At 43.2% G+C, this 19,869-nt stretch overlaps 1 protein-coding gene across 1 annotated transcript in view; it reads left to right on the forward strand.

Moving 5' to 3' along the window:
- Positions 1–19,869, forward strand: part of LOC121733369 (metabotropic glutamate receptor 2-like) — a 196,469-nt gene that overhangs the window by 154,649 nt on the left and 21,951 nt on the right. The window contains exon 6 of the mRNA XM_042123593.1: positions 15,276–15,420. Within this exon, the coding sequence (XP_041979527.1) occupies positions 15,276–15,420 (145 nt within the window). The remainder of the gene's footprint in view (positions 1–15,275; positions 15,421–19,869) is intronic.

Below are 19,869 nucleotides of genomic sequence, written 5' to 3' on the forward strand. Positions count from 1 at the left end.
GTGGCTCCATGCAGGTTACTTTTATTATTATTACATAGCCATAACATTGATATAATAATATTATTTTAAAATTGTAATTTTCGAACTTTTTAGTAAAAGATGTCTCCGTGCGAGTTTCTTCTCGCCGGGTTAGTTCCCGAACCGGTGGTAGGCATCTTAGTATCTACGTTCTTTCTACGACGTTGAAAAAGTGTATTCATTATACCTATTTTAAATAAAAAGATATTTTATTTTTTGGAGGCAACTCAGCCTGTCACCGCTCTGCGATGAGTCATTGACTGTGTTCATAATTAGCTGGGCCGTATTTCTATGCACATAGTAATAATATTAGGAGTGTGAATTAATGTGCCGGAGCCACAGGGTGTTAACGGGAAGAGGGTCAGGGGGCACCCATCTAAATAGTTTGGTATAGAACGATGACTCGTACACATATTTGAGCCGATCGATATGGCTCCACTTTCTTGTCACACTAGGGTAACGAAAACGAAAATTCAACACGTGAAGAGTTAAGTCTATAAGTATAAATAATAATATGTATGCTAGACTTGGTATTTATTATATTATGTTTAAGGTTTAAATAATATGGGCCTCTGGCCTATGTTGCCCGAAGTAAATAAATAAATTTAAAAAAAAAATGTACGACCGCCCCGAGTATGACGACCGACTAAAGGTATGCCTCGGTGTATATAATGTGAAACTACATTATACTAAGTTACACTTCCATAATGTGGTATTTCGATGGGGACCCGCCGGCACTTCACCCTGTGTCAACTCGCGGTAAATATCATGCGCCACCGGGCCGTCGCCAACGACCTGCCGCTAGCGACCTGCCGCCGGCGACCCGCCGCCTGCCGGGTCGCCTGATGCTTACAGCTATCGCAGCTATAAAATATTGATACACACGTCAATCCCCTTGTCAACATATTATTTATTCGTTCGAACACTTTTGGGAATTTCCGATTAATTGCTCGGCCGAGTTTTATTTATTTAAAAACTTATATTTATTACGATCACGTCACCTCTGCCGGTTCGGTCGGGGTTGCAGCGAGCGAGGCTTCTTTGTATTCAAATTAGTATCGATTTTGTCTCGGAATAAACACGATCTAATCGTTCTATTTGCAGATTGGCCCGCTTCTTAATTTTTTAAAGCGACGAGGAAATTGTTCTGTTTTGGTCCATTTTGTAACAGATTTTTGTGCATAAAATTTTACGCATCTTTAACCTTTATCATCATCATTGCCGTCCACTGCTGAACGTAGGTCTCTCCGAATGTGTGCTGACCTTTAACAATGAAAGGGTAATAACAATTTTTGGAGGATAATATTAATTTAAAAAGTAAATGAGATAAGAATATTATGTGTAAAACGCTCTTTCTACTATAATTTCATTATTTCTTTCAAAGGTTGCCTGAAAGAAAAGAGGAATGCTTTAGTACACATAAAACCAAAGCATATAAAATTACCTCAGCATACAGAGTCGTGTTTACTAACGTAATTTTATACTGTCGACCTTAAAGTGTGCGTGTGTGTGCAACTGTGAGTCGGCACAATAAAGTGTAGTTTAGTCTTTCAAAAGAAATAAGGGTAGAAGAGGACTCTCGTTAGTCGTGGCGTGAATAACTTATAGGCAGTTATAGGTATTCACGACTATTTTGTGTTGTTTTGTTTAAAATGTAAGTTATCATCTTTTTGTCGGGGGTTTCTAACCTTAGTTAGTGAAATTGCATCATTAATCGTCTATATTCAGCTCTGTTTCCGTCATAATATTCCGTCGCAAGGCCGCTATACCGTATAGTGTATAGTGTATGGTACCCGATATCACGCAATTCGGCTCAATTAGTACAGCGGCAAAGTTTGTTCCCATTGTAACACAAAAACGACTGTGCCCCCGGTGTGTTGCTAATTAAATTCATTAGCCGAGATGTTAATTATTTATTGTTAACGTTAGTAAATTAACCTGTATTACAACATAATAGCGTTTTAAAATATGTCGCATCTTATAATAATTCGTGCATGGCTCTCCCTCAGCTTATTAATTATGTGTTCACAGTACAACTATTATTGTTGACACAGGGCCGACAAACGACCGCGCCACTCCAATCGTATGTTCTATATAACGTGTGCTACTCCCTGGATATAATTTAAGTCAATACTCGACAGAAATAACAAAGCGAAGGTAGGTACGTAATTTTGTGACACTTCCATGAATTTCATAGTATCGTCACATTTCGTGACGCAATTGTACACTTCAATTGAAGGAGGGGTACAGTTGCTTAAATATAGACGACTGTTGTGGGGTACGACAATCCTACGTTTGTGGTTTCAGTCAACAATACCGTCGTTTCGAAACGACGTACCAAATTATTTTGCGTGGGAATATCTTCAGGACGTTAGGCGACACTGTATTTTTAAAATAAAATGTTACTGCGTAGATACGCAAACTTTTTCTTGCAACAAATTTAAATTTCCACCATGCAGCGCTTTGCACTGTAAAACTCTGTCTAAGATTCACCTCTTAAGATCAACTGAAGTACCAAGTCCATCAGCTTAGCCCTTAAATTTTAGGTTCAGAACTGAGGATATAATAAACTAGGGTTAGTATAACAAGTTGTACAAAGTAGTGGGATTTAAAATTAAACATAACTAGTTGAATCAAGGTCTCTAAGTGAAAAGACACGAAAGATCGGGGACGAAGCCCTGTCCTGTTTATGCAAGCACTCACTAGATTTAACTTTAGGATCATTAATTGTCACAGATTTGCCCTTAACACTACGATCACTCACACTCACACTTTTCATTTTAGCTAAAGATTGCCCATTTTCCCTAACCACACAACACTCACTTAACTCAGTTCCTTCGGGGGGCGTAGAGGAAGTCGCTCTAGCCGGCTGCGCCTCTAGAGATCTCGAAGACTCCCGACGCTGAAGCCTCTGCCGCCGTCTCCAGTACAGCACTACAGCAGCAAATACTAATCCAACGACCAGGACGTAGATGACGGTGTAGTGATGCACGTCATGGTAGGATATTTCATCGCTTAACGGTTCACATTTCTTTAGAGCATCAATATTTTCAGCAACAGAGTCTAACTGTCTTAAGATTTTAGAGTTGTTATTGGGATCAATCTCAGCGGGCAAATCAATAAGTAAATATTCAGCATGTGATTTATGGAAGGAATTTCGGGTGCGTCTATCCTGGCGCCAGTCATCATAGTACTAGATAAAAGTTTGGTAGGATTGATCAAAAAATCTTCTGTTTTGATCATGCAGTCTTCCCCGATGTTCAAAAGACCTGCGTTCGTTAATTTTGTTGCCACACCTTGGTTTGCATAAAGAATTTTAAGATTGCATTCGTTGCAGCAAAAATAAAAATATCTGTTGATTGATTTTAATTCCTTCCAAACATTTTACAAGGATTTTTCACAGTTTTACATGTTCTTGTATTAGAGATGGTCTCGCAGAGGTTGTGATCATCCTTCAGGTGATAAATAGGATTTCTGATATGGCATTCTGGATTTCGCCGTATGCAAGATTGAAGATCGTTCTCGGAGATTGTAACATATGAATCCTTTTTCAAATTAATAGCGGCAAACTCGGATATAATTTGTACATTTATCATGACGCTATTTAGAGATCTCGGGACTGGAATGAGATTAAAAAGTTCATAGACGTCTCTTTCTATTAGGGGAATACGAATTTCTATGATGAGATATTTTGAGCTATACTTGGCTCTCACTTGTAATAAATTATAGAGATCTTTGAGATGGAGATTATCAACAGGGATCGCCAAATCCTTAGGAATTTGCGCCGAAATTACACTTAGTTCGTTTCTGAGCTGGCCTGGAGAGATTAAGTGAAAGTCCAATTTCCCATTATAAATATTTGCCACCGTGTTCAAAATCGAGTCCTGTATTTTTCTAGGACTAAACATAAGATTTGTAGCAGTTATTGAGGACGTCAAAAAGTCTGTAACAAAACTCATATTTTGAACGTAGAGCTGTAAATTTATATATGCCATTCTGATTTCATTCATCTTCTGATTAATAGATTTGTGATGTGCTCTCATAGTACTCTCCATTCTTTTCAAGAGATTAAATTCAGCGTCCACCACTTAGGTTTGATTTTTCCAGAGACCAAACAAATGTTTGTTATTTTTTCTCATAAGATCGATGTCCTTTTCATATTTGTCAGCAAATCGCTGGTCAAGTACACCGAACAAGCTATTTGCAAGGTAGCCTACTCCGTCTATCAAGCCTTGGCGCCGGCGCCTATGCGCGTTTCCAATTACAAATGATTCATTCATCATAATAATATTATTATAATGTTTTAATTCTTCCAGCTCGTGCCCGAGTTGTAATGTGATATCTTCGCACGGTGTCTTATGCTTTATTTCTATACATATTGTCTCGAGGTAATTAATGTATTTTTGAAGTGCCGACATACCTTCTTCATAGGGATAAATATCATAGTAGATAATTAGTCGCCAGTCGTCTCGAATTATATGCATGTTGGAGATTTTGTCAAAATAAATGCTATTATTGACTGGAGTAAAATTATAGGATGCTTGAGCTGAGGTTATTCAGGACATATTTTAGAAAATGAGATACGATTAGACTTCTTTTTACTTGACTTTTCCTCTTTTAGTTCCTTATCCGGTCCACTGGGATTTATTCGGGATAAAATTAAGTCTCCCATCAGCTGATTTTTCAGTATGGGTTCGTTTTTACGACACTTGACGCACATTTTTAGCCGCTTCTTGGTAGCTCTTTTGCCATCTATAATGAGATCTGCCAGCCTTTTGCCATTGCTTTTGCCATCTATAATGAGATGTGGGATGATGATGGGATATTTAATACCAGGATTCAAATGCGAATGTTTCAGCTGTCCGCCGACACGTAATATTCCGTCGGCGTCTAAAATAGGATTAAGATTGAATATCTGGCCTTTATTGTATTTTAGAGATTCGCCGTTCTGAAGATGTGGGATTTCCTTAGAAAAGTACTCCTGTCGCACTTGTTTTATTAACATAACATTTGTTGCGCGTTTGAGATCTTGCAATGTAAGGTAAGTCAGGTTATTCTTTCGGTGTATATATATTATGTCAATGAACTTGTAACCGTAGGCTATAACTCGAATTACAGTTCTCATTTTACTAAATTTATATAACAATTGTTTAATTATAGAGGTATCGAAATTTGTAGTAGCGATGTTTACTAATTCCTTTTTTCTGAGATCTTCCGTTGTGTCATAGGATATATCGACAGGATAATTTTCGGGACCGAAGGAAGGTTGCCAGCTGGGTCCTTCCGAGAGAGAATGTTCAGCTAATTGAGCTGCTGCTAAACTACGCCTAATAAGATTCTGATGATCAGGATGTAGCCATATATTGCAAAACATTTTTTCAACATCGCTAGTTAACGTGTATTTAAATTGCCGCCATTTCAAGATAAGGCTAAGAAGATCTTGTTGGAGATTCGGCCCTCTATGCATGAGATCATTGAGGCTTAGACCAGATGTTGTAGCTACCGATGCATTAAAAACTACTCTAAGTTTTGTGCTTTGTGAGTTATCGTGAAGTACACAATGGTGTAATAGGTAGCAGCCTGGAGTTATGTCAGCGTTAGCCGCGACGGGGGTCATAAGTCCGAGTTCAGTATACTCAGACATAAACAATTTATAATCATGAGCTAGGTCAGGATTTCTAATTAATTTATTTTCAATTTGAAAGAATTGCGCTATAGCCTTTGTTTTCGATTCACCTAAGTTTTCCTAGAAATTATCTTTTAAGGGTAATTTTACTACGTAGCTGCCATCCTCGCGCCTTGAGGTTGTAGATTTGAAAAATTCGATGCATTTTTGGTCTTCTTCAGATATCGATGAAGGGTCTTGAATATCCTCGATTTCCCAAATCTGCTGGATCTCGGAGATGTTATTTAGGATGAGGTTGCATTGAAAGGTTTTGCAGGTACCGCTTAAGATCCAGCCCAGCTGAGTTTGCTGAGCCATAGGCAGGGTACCTTGGGGTCGGCAGATACCATCTAATAGGATAAGAGAGTAGACATCAGCGCCAAACAGGATATCGACCGGCCGACTTTTATAAAATTCAGGATCAGCTAGGGTTATTTGATTGAGGGTTGGCCAGTCGGGCTTAGTAAATGTAGAACTCGGCAAATTGTTTACTAAGCGCTTCATAATAAACACATCGGTTTCAAAAGTAAAATCATTTATAAGTGACATGCACTTAACTTTACAAATATTTTCATTGTTCCCGACTCCTGAAATATAGCCGCTGCATTTTTTACGGGGTAATTTTAAGATCTGAGCAGCCCTTTCGGTAATGATTGAGGTTTGGGATCCTTGATCCAAAAGGACTCTCATTTTATGAAAAGATCCATCAGCTGCTTGTACTTCAATAATTGCTGTGGCAATAATATTTCTGCAGGGTTATTGTCCGATGACTTCAGGTCTTGATCAGGTAATTTCATAATCGTGGCTGTATACTTTGGCCCCGATCCGGCGTCCGGCGTAGTATTCGCTGAGTTGTATGATTCGTGAAGTATGGTATTATGCGCCTTATTGCATTCTCTACATTTTAACTTGGAAAGGCATTTTCTAGTTCCATGATTATGTAAACAATTGACACAAAGGTTCAAATTATTAATAGCAGTTTTGCGTTCAGAAGGTTGATTTTTTAATAACTCCGGACAATTATGAATGCGATGACTTGACGAAAAGCAAAAATTACACGTCTTGCGGCTATGATTTTCAGAATTCGACGATTGCATAAGATTTATTTTATTTGTAGAATAATTATTACTATAATTTAGTTTTAAGTTAGGATTAAAATATTTATTAGAAGATTTTTGCTCATTTTTATGACCTTTGGATGACGTTGGATAGTGTTGAGTAGAAGGATAAAATTGAGATGAGGGTCTTTGACTGGGACTTTTTGTCTCTTCCTTGAGGTTTCTAAGGAAATGAATTTATTTTCCAAAAATTGTAAGAATTCTTCCAGTACAGGCAATTCTCTAGGCGATTTTAGGGAACCGATATAATCTTCATTGGTTTCAGGATCTAATTTTTCCGCTTAAATACACACTAGGAAAGGATCCCACGTAGAGACGTCGATCCCGAGATTTTTATGGCATTCACGCTCTCGTAAGTTGTATCGTGGATGCGCTTGAGATGAAAGATAGATCTATGCTGGCTCACAGGGATATTTAGGATGTTATTAAGATGATATATAAAGATACATCGCTTATTGTCGTAGCGATGCGTGAGGATATTCCAGCACACGGGATAATTACTGGAACTGATTTGGAGATACTGAACCAGCTTTTCAGGCTCGCCTTTCACCTTGCTCTTCAGGAACTGCATCTTCTGGGCGCAGGAAAGTGAAGGATTGTTGTGAATAGTCTCCGTGAAGAGATCCTTAAAGGAGACCCATTTAGTGTAGTTTCCTGCAAAAGTTGGGATTTCCATCTTCGGGGTAGATTTTTCTATATGCGCCACGGACCACATTTTTTTATTAATATCTCTTTTGAGATTTTTATAATATTTTTCGTAGGATGTAAATTGTTCTTCATATTGGGTGTTTGAGCCGTTGAGCTCATTTTCCAGCTCCCAGTGCAAGTTATCAATGGCAGACCAACGGTTTTTGAGGTTTACTAGGATATCCTCATACTCCCATTTTTCCGTGATGAGATTGAGATCGATAGCTTGAGCTTCTCGTGAAAAGGCTCTAAAATTAGTAGCTTGTTTCCTCAGCAAGTTTTCTACATTGCTCGCGTCGGAGCTGATCTTCTGAGGTGGAGTTGAAGATGAAAAGCCTGCAGCTGTTGAAGGCGTGGGATGAAACGTAGGTAGTTTTAAAACCGGGGTTTGCGGCCTATCGATTTTAGGATTATAGTTTTGAATAGCCGCTTTTATTTTATTATATTTAATTTTTAATTGATCGTACTGATTAGAAGTAAAATACGCATGAGATTGATCACCGAAAGACAGCAAATTCGTATGATTATTATGAAACTCTGTGAAGTATTGCTCTAAGTTATCTAACCGCCGACGGATATAGTCGGGGGTTTTCCTATCTGCTCCATCCTTTTTAAAGTTGGAGTACAGTGAATCCACTGCATCGATGAATTGCTGCTGTGTAGCTAAGATGTCTTTCATCTTCGCCAGGATAATAAAAAAGGAAAGATCTTACTTGTTAAGTTCAGCAAACCGCTAGCTCGTCGATTGCGCCTTCCTCGGCACAGAGATTACAGGAAACTCGGTGAGCTGAAGATCCGGGAGCACCGGACCGCGAGATGATGGCACCGTCAGGACACCGGGGTCACACGGGATCAGAGTTCAGTGGCACCCTTCCAGGTACCGGGATTGCACGAGATCACGAGATAAACTGTTCTCCTAAGTTACTGAGTTCGTACGCGAAACCACGAAGTGCACTCACAGGATAGTCAACTGGATACACTCGCGTAGGGTCCCGCTTTTTCACTCGAAGGACCAATGTTCGGGGTTGGGATAGATAAACAAGAGATCAAGAAACAATATACGGAGACGAAGCCTCAAATAGATAACATTGGCCCCATTAAGTCGTATGTAGGGAATACCGTGATACCGGGATCTCGAAATACCGGGATCCCGTATGCATTTTGCAGGATTAATCTCGGTCGAGAATTTAGCGGGATCCCGTGGGGCTGGCGGGATTACAAAGAAGCGTGATTCATACATGTAACTCTGCGCGCGAGTCTGCGTGAACTGGCGCTCATGCAGCCTACTAAATAATTTACCTTCAATTCACCTTTAATTCACTTTAACTGACAATTGGCTGCTGTTAAGCATTGGTGTTTCATCCCACATAAAATCGGGTTTTGAGTTAATAATCCAGTTTTGTTCTTTAACTAACATAAGGTTTACGACAGTGAAATACATATTCTAGAGTACAAAAATGGTTAATGCTTATTCCTCTTAGTGAGGTTTTGTATACAGCATTTATGTACTATGTTTCTAAAATGATATTTTGCGTTTAACCGCTGAACCGATTTTGATAAAAATTTGTATGCGGATACTTTGAATCAATTAAAATGACATTAGATACTTTTTGTCCCGGAAAATGTACGGTTCCCGCGCAGTCAACAACAATGAATTTGGTATAAGATATCGATATTGAGAACATGTAGATATTACGTAAGGTTCTGGAGAAGGATATATATAAAATTTTTATCATGGAAAATGTACGGTTTTCACGCAATAAACTTTATTTATTTGCGTTTAAGCTGCTGAACCGATTTTGATTAAATTTAGTTAATGTACAAATAATTAGTTTATCACGTGCAGAGTTGGGCAAAAAGTAATTAGTAATTTTAATCAGATTACAAATTAATCAGATTGATGAAGTAATTGTGCATCTGAAATTACCCGTAAGTTGATTAATAATAATATGTATAAAATGTATTCTAATTATTTTAGTTTGCCATTAGATTAATAATTTAATTAGACTAACGAGTATTTCAATAATTATGCCCAATGTCCAATGCTGGTAATTATAATAAATAAAAAAACTCCCACACCGATTTCGGGGCGGTGGCCGGTTTCAATAAAACCAGGCCAGTTACGCAGGAGTAATATCATGGTGCCCAAGTGTATGCGCAATACACAAGAGCACTCTGGGTTCAATGAAACCAGGCCAGTTACGCAGGAGCAATTTTATAGTGCCCAAATGTGTGCGCGATACATAAGAGCACTCTGCGGGAAGCGCGGGAAGGGAAGAAGAAGCGGGAACTCTCTGTCCTTTTCCGATACATAACGTATCTGCATACCAAATATCATCAAAATCCATGTAGCGGTTTAAACAGAAATCATTTTATTTAACGCCTGGGAACCGTACTTTTTTCCGAAACAAAAAGGATCCTATGGCCTTTTCCGGGACTCAAAGTATCTCCATACCAAGTTTCATCAAAATCTGTTCAGCAGTTTAGGCGCAAAATAGGAAATTTTATAACGCGGTAACCGTACATTTTTCAAGACACTAATTATCGTATGTCCTTTCACGAGAGTCAAAGTATGTGCACACCAATTTTCATCAAAATCGGTTCAGTGGTTTAGGCGCAAATCATTTTTGTTTATCATACGGGTACCGTACCTTTTACCAAATATCATCGAAATCCGCGTAGCCGGTAGCGGTATAAGCTGAAATCATTTTTATTTAATGCCTGGGAACCGTACATTTTTTTTAATAAAAAGGACCCTTTGTCTTTCCCCGGGACTTAAAGTATCTCCATACCAAATTTCAGAAGAATCGGTTCAGCGGTTTGAGCGTGACAAGGTAATTTTATAACATTTTGTTAAAATTAAAGCATTTAAATTTGTATTGAAAGAACAAATCAGAATTTTGCATTTATGTGAAATAGCACAAAGGACATTAATGCTATGTAATAAGCCCTATAGCAATATTGCATTAACCATTTTTATACGTTTTCTCTTAAAACTGAATGTAAAATTAAAATGTTTTTTCATAATCATAATCTACGCATTTCAACAAAAAAAAAAGATACTGCACAATAGCATTTTTTTGCTTAAAATAAGCAGAAAATAAAGATTATTCCAAAAAAACTTAAAACACCGATTACTCAAAACTAGTCCGATGTGGGATGACACACCAATGCTTCAACAGCATCCAATTGTACCAACCAGCGTGGAAGCTGAGCGAACTTTTTCGGCTGCTGGCTACCTTGTGTCGAATATCAGGAGCCGTTTGACTGACGACACAATTATTAATACCTTAACTTTTTTAACATATTATATAATAATATGTTAAAAAAAGTTAAGGTATTTATATATAATTATTATAGCTTGGGCTGTATGTATGTAACGAGTTCTTTGAGCACGATTTTTACCTTTATTTAAAAAAAAATAAAGAATAAAAATAGATAAGCGCGTGTCTTTAGTTTTTTTTAATCTTTAGTATTACGTAGCCATTTCCAAAAAAATATGTTTAGTTTTTCCTTTATTTTTATATCTAAAGTCTGAAGTATAATAAACCCTTGTAAAAAAGGATCCGACAAAGTTTGTTTTATTTGAGTTTCTAAGAATAAGACGGGGTCTATCAAGTCAAGTCATTATAACGATTTCTTTTAAAAGTGTAAGCTCTCTTGCGGGATCCCGCAAATACCGGGATTGAAATTATCTTGCGGGATTGCATTCCCTAGTCGTATGTAATAAAATTTTTACAGTTAATCTTCTACATAATAAAATAACTATGTATGATAATATAATATAATCGCTCTATATAATATACATACACCTATTTACTTTGTAATGGGTTAACTCAGTGTATAAAGGCATAATCTCGAGACGTAATCACAATGTAATCAGCAATTAACGATAAGCAGCTCGCAAGAGAGTAATTAATATTGAACTAAGCGGCACCATTGTCTCTAATCAGTTATCTAATTAGACAGCTACTGAGGTGTGTGATTATAGTCGTAACGATTATTATATTATTCACGAGACGACGCAACTGCGAGAGCGCTGAGGTTCATTCGGCTGCTCGCATTACGCCGTACCACCGCCGTACGATATGAAATATCGTACCGATAAATATGATAGGTTTGGGCAGCATAGAGACATGACATAAAGTTAAATAAGGACAATAATAATTTATAATGATGGCAGAGACGAAGAAGTATTAGCGCGAAGTTCTCGCGTAACGTTAAAACTCCCTTAGCCTTAGAAGTCGAGATCGGATAACTTTTATCGCTTTTTTCTTAATTAGATGGGTCTCGTACCTACCGTATCCCTCTTGTTGTGTGAGAATCATCTGAAAAGATCTGAAATATTCCGCAGAATTGAATATTTCCCGCCGATTATTATTGTCAATTTCACGCGCGTGCAAATGTATTACGTCATTTACGAATTAGATTTATCCTGACCCAGCTTGTCGATACGTTCACGTGTCGGGCCGGAAACGAGTCGTATTCGGCTCCGATAACCGAGCACCTTGACATTTGGGTCAGTCTAACGGCGTGGGGCTCCCGTACCCACGCGGGGCATCGTACCCACGCGGGGCTCCCGTATCCTCGCGGAGCTCTCGTACCCACGCGGGGCTCCCGTACATACGCGGGGCTCCCGTACCCACGCGGCGCTCCCGTACACATGCGGGGCTCTCGTACCCACGCGGGGCTCCCGTACATACGCGGGGCTCCCGTACCCACGCGGGGCTCTCGTACTCATGCGGGGCTGCCGTACCCACGCGGGGTATCGTACCCACGCGGGGCTCCCGTACATACGCGGGGCTCCCGTACCCACGCGGGGCTCTCGTACCCACGCGGGGCTCCCGTACATACGCGGGGCTCCCGTACCCACGCGGCGCTCCCGTACCCACGCGGGGTATCGTACCCACGCGGGGCTTCCGTACATACGCGGGGCTCCCGTACCCACGCGGCGCTCCCGTACCCACGCGGGGTATCGTACCCACGCGGGGCTCCCGTACATACGCGGGGCTCCCGTACCCACGCGGCGCTCCCGTACACATGCGGGGTATCGTACCCACGCGGGGCTCCCGTACCCACGCGGGGTATCGTACCCACGCGGGGCTCCCGTACATACGCGGGGCTCCCGTACCCACGCGGCGCTCCCGTACCCACGCGGGGTATCGTACCCACGCGGGGCTCCCGTACATACGCGGGGCTCCCGTACCCACGCGGCGCTCCCGTACACATGCGGGGTATCGTACCCACGCGGGGCTCCCGTACCCACGCGGGGTATCGTACCCACGCGGGGCTCCCGTACATACGCGGGGCTCCCGTACCCACGCGGCGCTCCCGTACCCACGCGGGGTATCGTACCCACGCGGGGCTCCCGTACATACGCGGGGCTCCCGTACCCACGCGGCGCTCCCGTACACATGCGGGGTATCGTACCCACGCGGGGCTCCCGTACCCACGCGGGGTATCGTACCCACGCGGGGCTCCCGTACATACGCGGGGCTCCCGTACCCACGCGGCGCTCCCGTACACATGCGGGGTATCGTACCCACGCGGGGCTCCCGTACCCACGCGGGGTATCGTACCCACGCGGGGCTCCCGTACCCACGCGGCGCTCCCGTACACATGCGGGGTATCGTACCCACGCGGGGCTCCCGTACCCACGCGGGGTATCGTACCCACGCGGGGCTCCCGTACATACGCGGGGCTCCCGTACCCACGCGGCGCTCCCGTACACATGCGGGGTATCGTACCCACGCGGGGCTCCCGTACCCACGCGGGGTATCGTACCCACGCGGGGCTCCCGTACCCACGCGGCGCTCCCGTACACATGCGGGGTATCGTACCCACGCGGGGCTCCCGTACCCACGCGGGGTATCGTACCCACGCGGGGCTCCCGTACATACGCGGGGCTCCCGTCCCCACGCGGCGCTCCCGTACACATGCGGGGTATCGTACCCACGCGGGGCTCCCGTACCCACGCGGGGTATCGTACCCACGCGGGGCTCCCGTACATACGCGGGGCTCCCGTACCCACGCGGGGCCCCCGTACACATGCGGGGTATCGTACCCACGCGGGGCTCCCGTACCCACGCGGGGTATCGTACCCACGCGGGGCTCCCGTACATACGCGGGGCTCCCGTACCCACGCGGCGCTCCCGTACACATGCGGGGTATCGTACCCACGCGGGGCTCCCGTACCCACGCGGGGTATCGTACCCACGCGGGGCTCCCGTACATACGCGGGGCTCCCGTACCCACGCGGCGCTCCCGTACACATGCGGGGTATCGTACCCACGCGGGGCTCCCGTACCCACGCGGGGTATCGTACCCACGCGGGGCTCCCGTACCCACGCGGGGTATCGTACCCACGCGGGGCTCCCGTACATACGCGGGGCTCCCGTACCCACGCGGGGTATCGTACCCACGCGGGGCTCCCGTACATACGCGGGGCTCCCGTACCCACGCGGCGCTCCCGTACACATGCGGGGTATCGTACCCACGCGGGGCTCCCGTACCCACGCGGGGTATCGTACCCACGCGGGGCTCCCGTACATACGCGGGGCTCCCGTACCCACGCGGCGCTCCCGTACACATGCGGGGTATCGTACCCACGCGGGGCTCCCGTACCCACGCGGGGTATCGTACCCACGCGGGGCTCCCGTACATACGCGGGGCTCCCGTACCCACGCGGCGCTCCCGTACACATGCGGGGTATCGTACCCACGCGGGGCTCCCGTACCCACGCGGGGTATCGTACCCACGCGGGGCTCCCGTACATACGCGGGGCTCCCGTACCCACGCGGCGCTCCCGTACACATGCGGGGCTACAGTGGGCTCATTACCCCAGCCCGCCCCCGCCCCGACATCGAAGCGGAAACACCAGTCAGAGCCATATGAGCTCCTTTAAGTGTAACAATCGAGTTATATCCCGACTCCCGAAGTTAGATGACTCGCCACCCGAAGTCTTATAAGATTTTTCATGAGCTTCGTCGGATGAATTACTTATTACTCGGGGAACTTCGACGTAACTTTTTAATTAGCGGCTACTCTCGATATTCATTATATCATACACAATATGTGTATGATATAATGGAAATCTTAAATATATGTATAGTATAAAAGTATTAAATATATTTCCGTTACCGTACCGTATACTTAGCACGGGGCCAGACTGACGTGGTGTGAAGCGTCCATAGATAGATAGATAGAATATTCTCTACTCCACTTTATCCGCTGAATCAAATTTTAATTAGCGGTACTATTGGCCGCACCCGACGCGCGAGTTATCGAGAAATATACCGAAGTCCGCCTTCAATCCGGGGGAAGGATTCGCCGCTCGGCTCGAATTGTAGTAACAAATAAAGTAATTACTGAAACTCTCCTAAATATAATTACAGCTCGACTTTATCGCTGGACTAAAATAAACTTTAATATTACATTATCTCCGATTGCTTCATTGAGCACCCTATGTATCCTGACGCTACGTCGTTCATCGTGATCTCTGTACCTACCCCCTCACTACTAATGTTTAACATGCAGTAGTTTTATTAAAAATCGATTTATGTTAATGACTCGCGTTAAAAGAGAACAACTTGCAAATTTTTCTGACTATTTGTTGGACCGAACACGCCGAACACTTTGGCCAATTACGATTAGGTAGCTCGATAACGTTCCGTGTGCAGGCGCGCGCGTTACGATCAAGACTTGTAATGTTTTCCGTATAATTAGGACTAATATGTTTCCATATTTTGGCGTTGTGGCTAAGATTTACGATGTGTGTGTGTGTGCAGGCGTTCGAGGAGCTGGAGGCGCAGCTGGCGCGGTCGGGGATCTGCATCGCGGTGAAGGAGAAGCTGGTGAAGGACTCCGGCGTCGCGGACGAGCGCGCCTACGACGACCTCGTGCACCGCCTGCTCACCAAGCCGCGCGCTAGAGGTAAGTACCTCTTTTATTTAGTGAGGAGATTGTTTTGTGGAGGAGAATATGTTTGCAGTTTTTGACAAAATCTTCAATGAATTAAAGTTAATCTTTCGTAAGTTTCTCAGTGTGGGATAGTTGGAGCCGTCACTCGACGATTTCTATAGTTAGTTTAAAACCAACAGTGTTAGTTTTTGTCGCTGCTCACCGTGGGGACGTAAACTATAATATTATTGTACGGTGTGCACAATCTTTTCATGATAGTTTGATATTGATTTGGTAGAGAGCGAGAGAAAGTTCGTTTTTGATACTAAAATTGTTTATTGATTGACTGATAGAATGATTTGAGTACGCGCGGAATGATTGATGACCGAATGCGAACTGAAGTTGTTGCTAACAATTACTTAAATCGTGTCAATGCTGATGATACAATTTTGTGTACGAGCTTGCCCGTACGCATTTTGTATGCTATCACCACTATCGGCAGCGCCCCTAGTAGCAAAAAGTGGTAAGTAATGTCAAATGTGACGCAATAAAATTAATCATAGTGAGAAGTCACAAAAAACTTACCTAGTTGGGTTTTTAAGACACACCTTAACTGTGTCCTCCTTAGTCTAGTAACCCAGTAGGGCTCGAGACCGACGTGACACTAAATAATCTGTATCGAGACGTATTCGTCAGTACAGTCTGCCTGTCTCCTGAGCCGTGGTTGTAAACTGTAATCCCGCTATGGTAATGTACGGCCGCCCTCCGCGCGCTCACACGTAAAATTAACTTTCCATACACATGGCTCGCCGCGCCGATACCGTCGCCCGCAGCCCTCACATAAAATACGTCTCATACGGAACCTTCTTTATATAGTATAGAAATAACAATACAGGAAAGGCTAAGCGAAGCCAGTTTATTTAGCTGGCTAATTTTAGTTTTATGTTACGTATACAAGCATATTTCATATGATAACAATAGGAGTAATTTTCATGTAATAATGAATTAGCAAGCGTAGTGGAAAAAAAAATATAAATCACTAACCCCTAAACCTAACAGAGAACAGACTGAAAGCTGTACCAGTGAAGCAGTCGGTGACGAATCTGCTGTAGAGTAATGAACGTTAACAGCGTAAGTCGTACAATATCCGACTGATTTGTTTGCGGGGAGGAGTAAAAACGTGTGGAATGTTCGAAGGCCGCTACAGTGACAGCTCCGGCGCCGAACTCAATTAAACTTCACCGACTTCGTATCGCAGGCCGCCGACTCGACTATCGGTATTACGGCCGACTAATAAACCCTACGGAAGGAAAGCCGATCGACCAATAGATTAACTCATATAAACCATTCCAGCAAAAATTTTGAAATTATGCACACGTGCTTAGTACTCTTAGAACGTGGGTAGCGTCTAGCTGCTAATTTCTCAAAATTCCACCAAGGAGATCGAATACTTACTAATTTAGGCGGGAGAAGACGCAAAAAAATATTTCTACATAATAGTAACAAAATAGTACACAAAGACAAAACGACGAAAGTCAAAATCCAATTTCGAAACAGATTCTTCAGGGCGAATTGGTTGCATGATGTAGCTTATGACGGAATAGCTTTCATCGTCCATTTCACGGACCGCTCCGTAGTCAATACCACTATTTCTTGTGACTTCGTGACCGAAAACATTACAAATTCGTTTAAATTTTTAACACGATATAACTCCATAATAATTCATATGCTTCCCTCGAACCTACATTTCGTAGAGACTTTGATGAATATTGTACTGGGAATAACATAATAATAAATCAAGGCGTAATGTAATGTCAAATAAAGTTAAAGTTGCGTGAGAATTACTAATCCATTAGGTAGTACGCCCGAGCCTACTAAGACTTAAGTGGTACATATTATTACATACTCGGAGCTAGTTATATAGTAATCCATATAATGAGTAGAACGCCCCGTCACGATCCGTAATGATCGAGATGTATTTGAGATGTACGCGATATTGCTAACGAAAACACAAACTACGAACTGAGTAAATCCATTAATTTGCTCCGAAATACAGAGCTGTAATTCCCAGATAAAATAGCGTAACACGAGTTACAATATATAGTGAAATACGCGCGGCGGTAGAGACGTGTGCGAGGCATATTAAAAGAATAGAGCCCCCGGTACTAAAACACATTTTACCGTATAATTTCTCTTCTCGGAATGTACCGAGACTGGTTGGTCTTGTGTCAATTTGGCGAACTAAATTCACTGGTAAAAATGGCGTTTCGCTTTACCGAGGAATCGTTCCTCGCATTATAATTATGTTCGACACAAAGGTGCGGGAATCGTAAAAATAAAATATGATGATCGCAAAGCGGTGGAAAGTAGCAGAGCACGAAATCAGTGGCAAATGTGGTGTGCAGTCGGATGAGGGTCGGACTTGTCGATGATAAAACGTTTTCACTGTGCCCCATTGAGGCGTTGAATAGAAAACTACTTATAAAATAATCACAATTATTAATAATCACAAGTTTAGCGATGTACGTGGCGGCCGCAAAGGAAGATCTTCCGACCGAGAGAGATTGCATGCTCGGTCAGGCCGAAGCCCACTGACGTCATTTCAGATGTCGTACATATCTTGCCGATTTCCGAAATTTCTGTAGCGCGATGCAAGATCGTGAGGCTAATTGTGGTTACGGCGGACCGCCACACAAACGTTACAGTGTGGCAGTCCGAAGTCTGCCTGAAAGTCTGCGGCAAAAGGGGTCCTAATAAAAGCCATTAAAACTAGTTATAGATCAGTGATCATTCTTTATCTGGTAAAAATAATACATTACCTATAAAATAAAATACTTTTTATGAATATAATAATTGTACATTCTATTTCAGACTCATTTGAAAACTAAAAAATTGTTTTGGCAGACATGCCATGCTATTTTTTTGATAACATACCGTTGAAAAATTGTGCGCAAAGGCGTATCCTTACTTTCGAAATGTAGAAGTGTAGTGCAATCCCGGTCCGAGTGGTTTTTAACTGGATTGCGTTCTCATCAGCACCTTTGTGGATCCGCGCCGAGCGCCGACTGCGGCTGAGGTCGGCCGTTAACGTCCATTGTACTCGGTCATCTCAATTCTTTTGTTTTCTTCTGCGATATCAACGTTTCGAGCGAGCGTTTTTACATACGCTTTTTCCTCATTAACATTATGAATGATGATTCTGAGAGATGGATATTCATGCAGAGCATGCGTCGTGTATTCCTTATTTTTTTAACTCCGAGTGTAGTGTTTCTACATATAGGGATGGAATGAAACAACCAAACCCAATGAGTGCTGTTCTTACACTGGTTCTATTCAAATAAAGAACGAAGATATAGCACGGCCCCTATTTCTAAGGCTACTTCGATCCTTCATCCTGCGATCGGTCTCGACTTAGATTTACTAAAGCTCGGCTTAGTTGTAGATTTATATATTATGTACATTCTGTTTGCTCCGCAACTACAGCTTTATGTCTAGATCGCCTTTACGGTCCACGTTTCAGTGAATTCGAGTTTAGCGACAAATAAAAAACCGGAGGCAGCGTGGTGTTCGGTAAATAAAGGCCGCGGTGTGGCGCGGGACATATTGCCGGCGTAAATCGTCTCGCATGGCCGCTCCCCCTGCCCCCGCGTCGCCCCGCCCCCCGCTCTCGCCCGCGATAGCCAGCTGCGGCGCGAGACAATTTTTCGCTAAAGTGGTTATACAAATTGAATCTCGCTCAATAACCGATGATTGCCGCCTCTTATCGCGCGCCCTGCGAGCGCCGCCGCCATCCGGGGCGAGCGCGTCATCCGTTTTTATGTGATTTATTAGCACTGAGGAGGTCGCGTGATATTTTCATGTCTTTAATCGTGTCTCGTAAAGTTAAATCTGCTAATTTTTACGCGAGCTGTTACCAACCTTTCCAATCGATTAGGTACATTAGAATCTTATTTTTTACACAATGATCATTTTAAAATAGTTCTAAAAGCAAAAAATCTCTTTGCTCGTTCTAGGGAATGGTTCTTGAAAGTTTTACATTGGCCACCGTTACTTATTGTTTTCGCGTCCATAAACGAACGTAAACGGCTTAGAGAATGGACGCGGTGCCAAGGAGCAGAGGTTAAGAAAGTATTAGCGGAGAACATTAGCGGTAATTTGCCACTTGTTGAGCCCCTTGCAGCTGGCGGCGGTAGCGGGCGACGGCGCGGCGCTGCACTCACATTTAGCGCCGTCTGCGAGCGACGTCCGTTACGTCAAGTACCTGACCTCCCTTGCAGCACTAAATGCTATTCTCCTGCTATAGATTTCGGGAAATCGATTACTTACCCCCTAGTTTTCTCCGCATTTCGTGAAGGTCGAAGGAAACAAACGACGGGATCCCTTTACTTCAATTACGTCGCTCCATACGCGAGGCCGATTCTTTTTCCGGGTAACGAAATTTCTCGACTCACTCGTGAGCCTCTCGGAGTTTCGTCCGACTCG

Source organism: Aricia agestis, chromosome 13, assembly GCF_905147365.1.
Source record: "Aricia agestis chromosome 13, ilAriAges1.1, whole genome shotgun sequence".
Classification (NCBI taxonomy): Eukaryota; Metazoa; Arthropoda; class Insecta; order Lepidoptera; family Lycaenidae; genus Aricia; species Aricia agestis.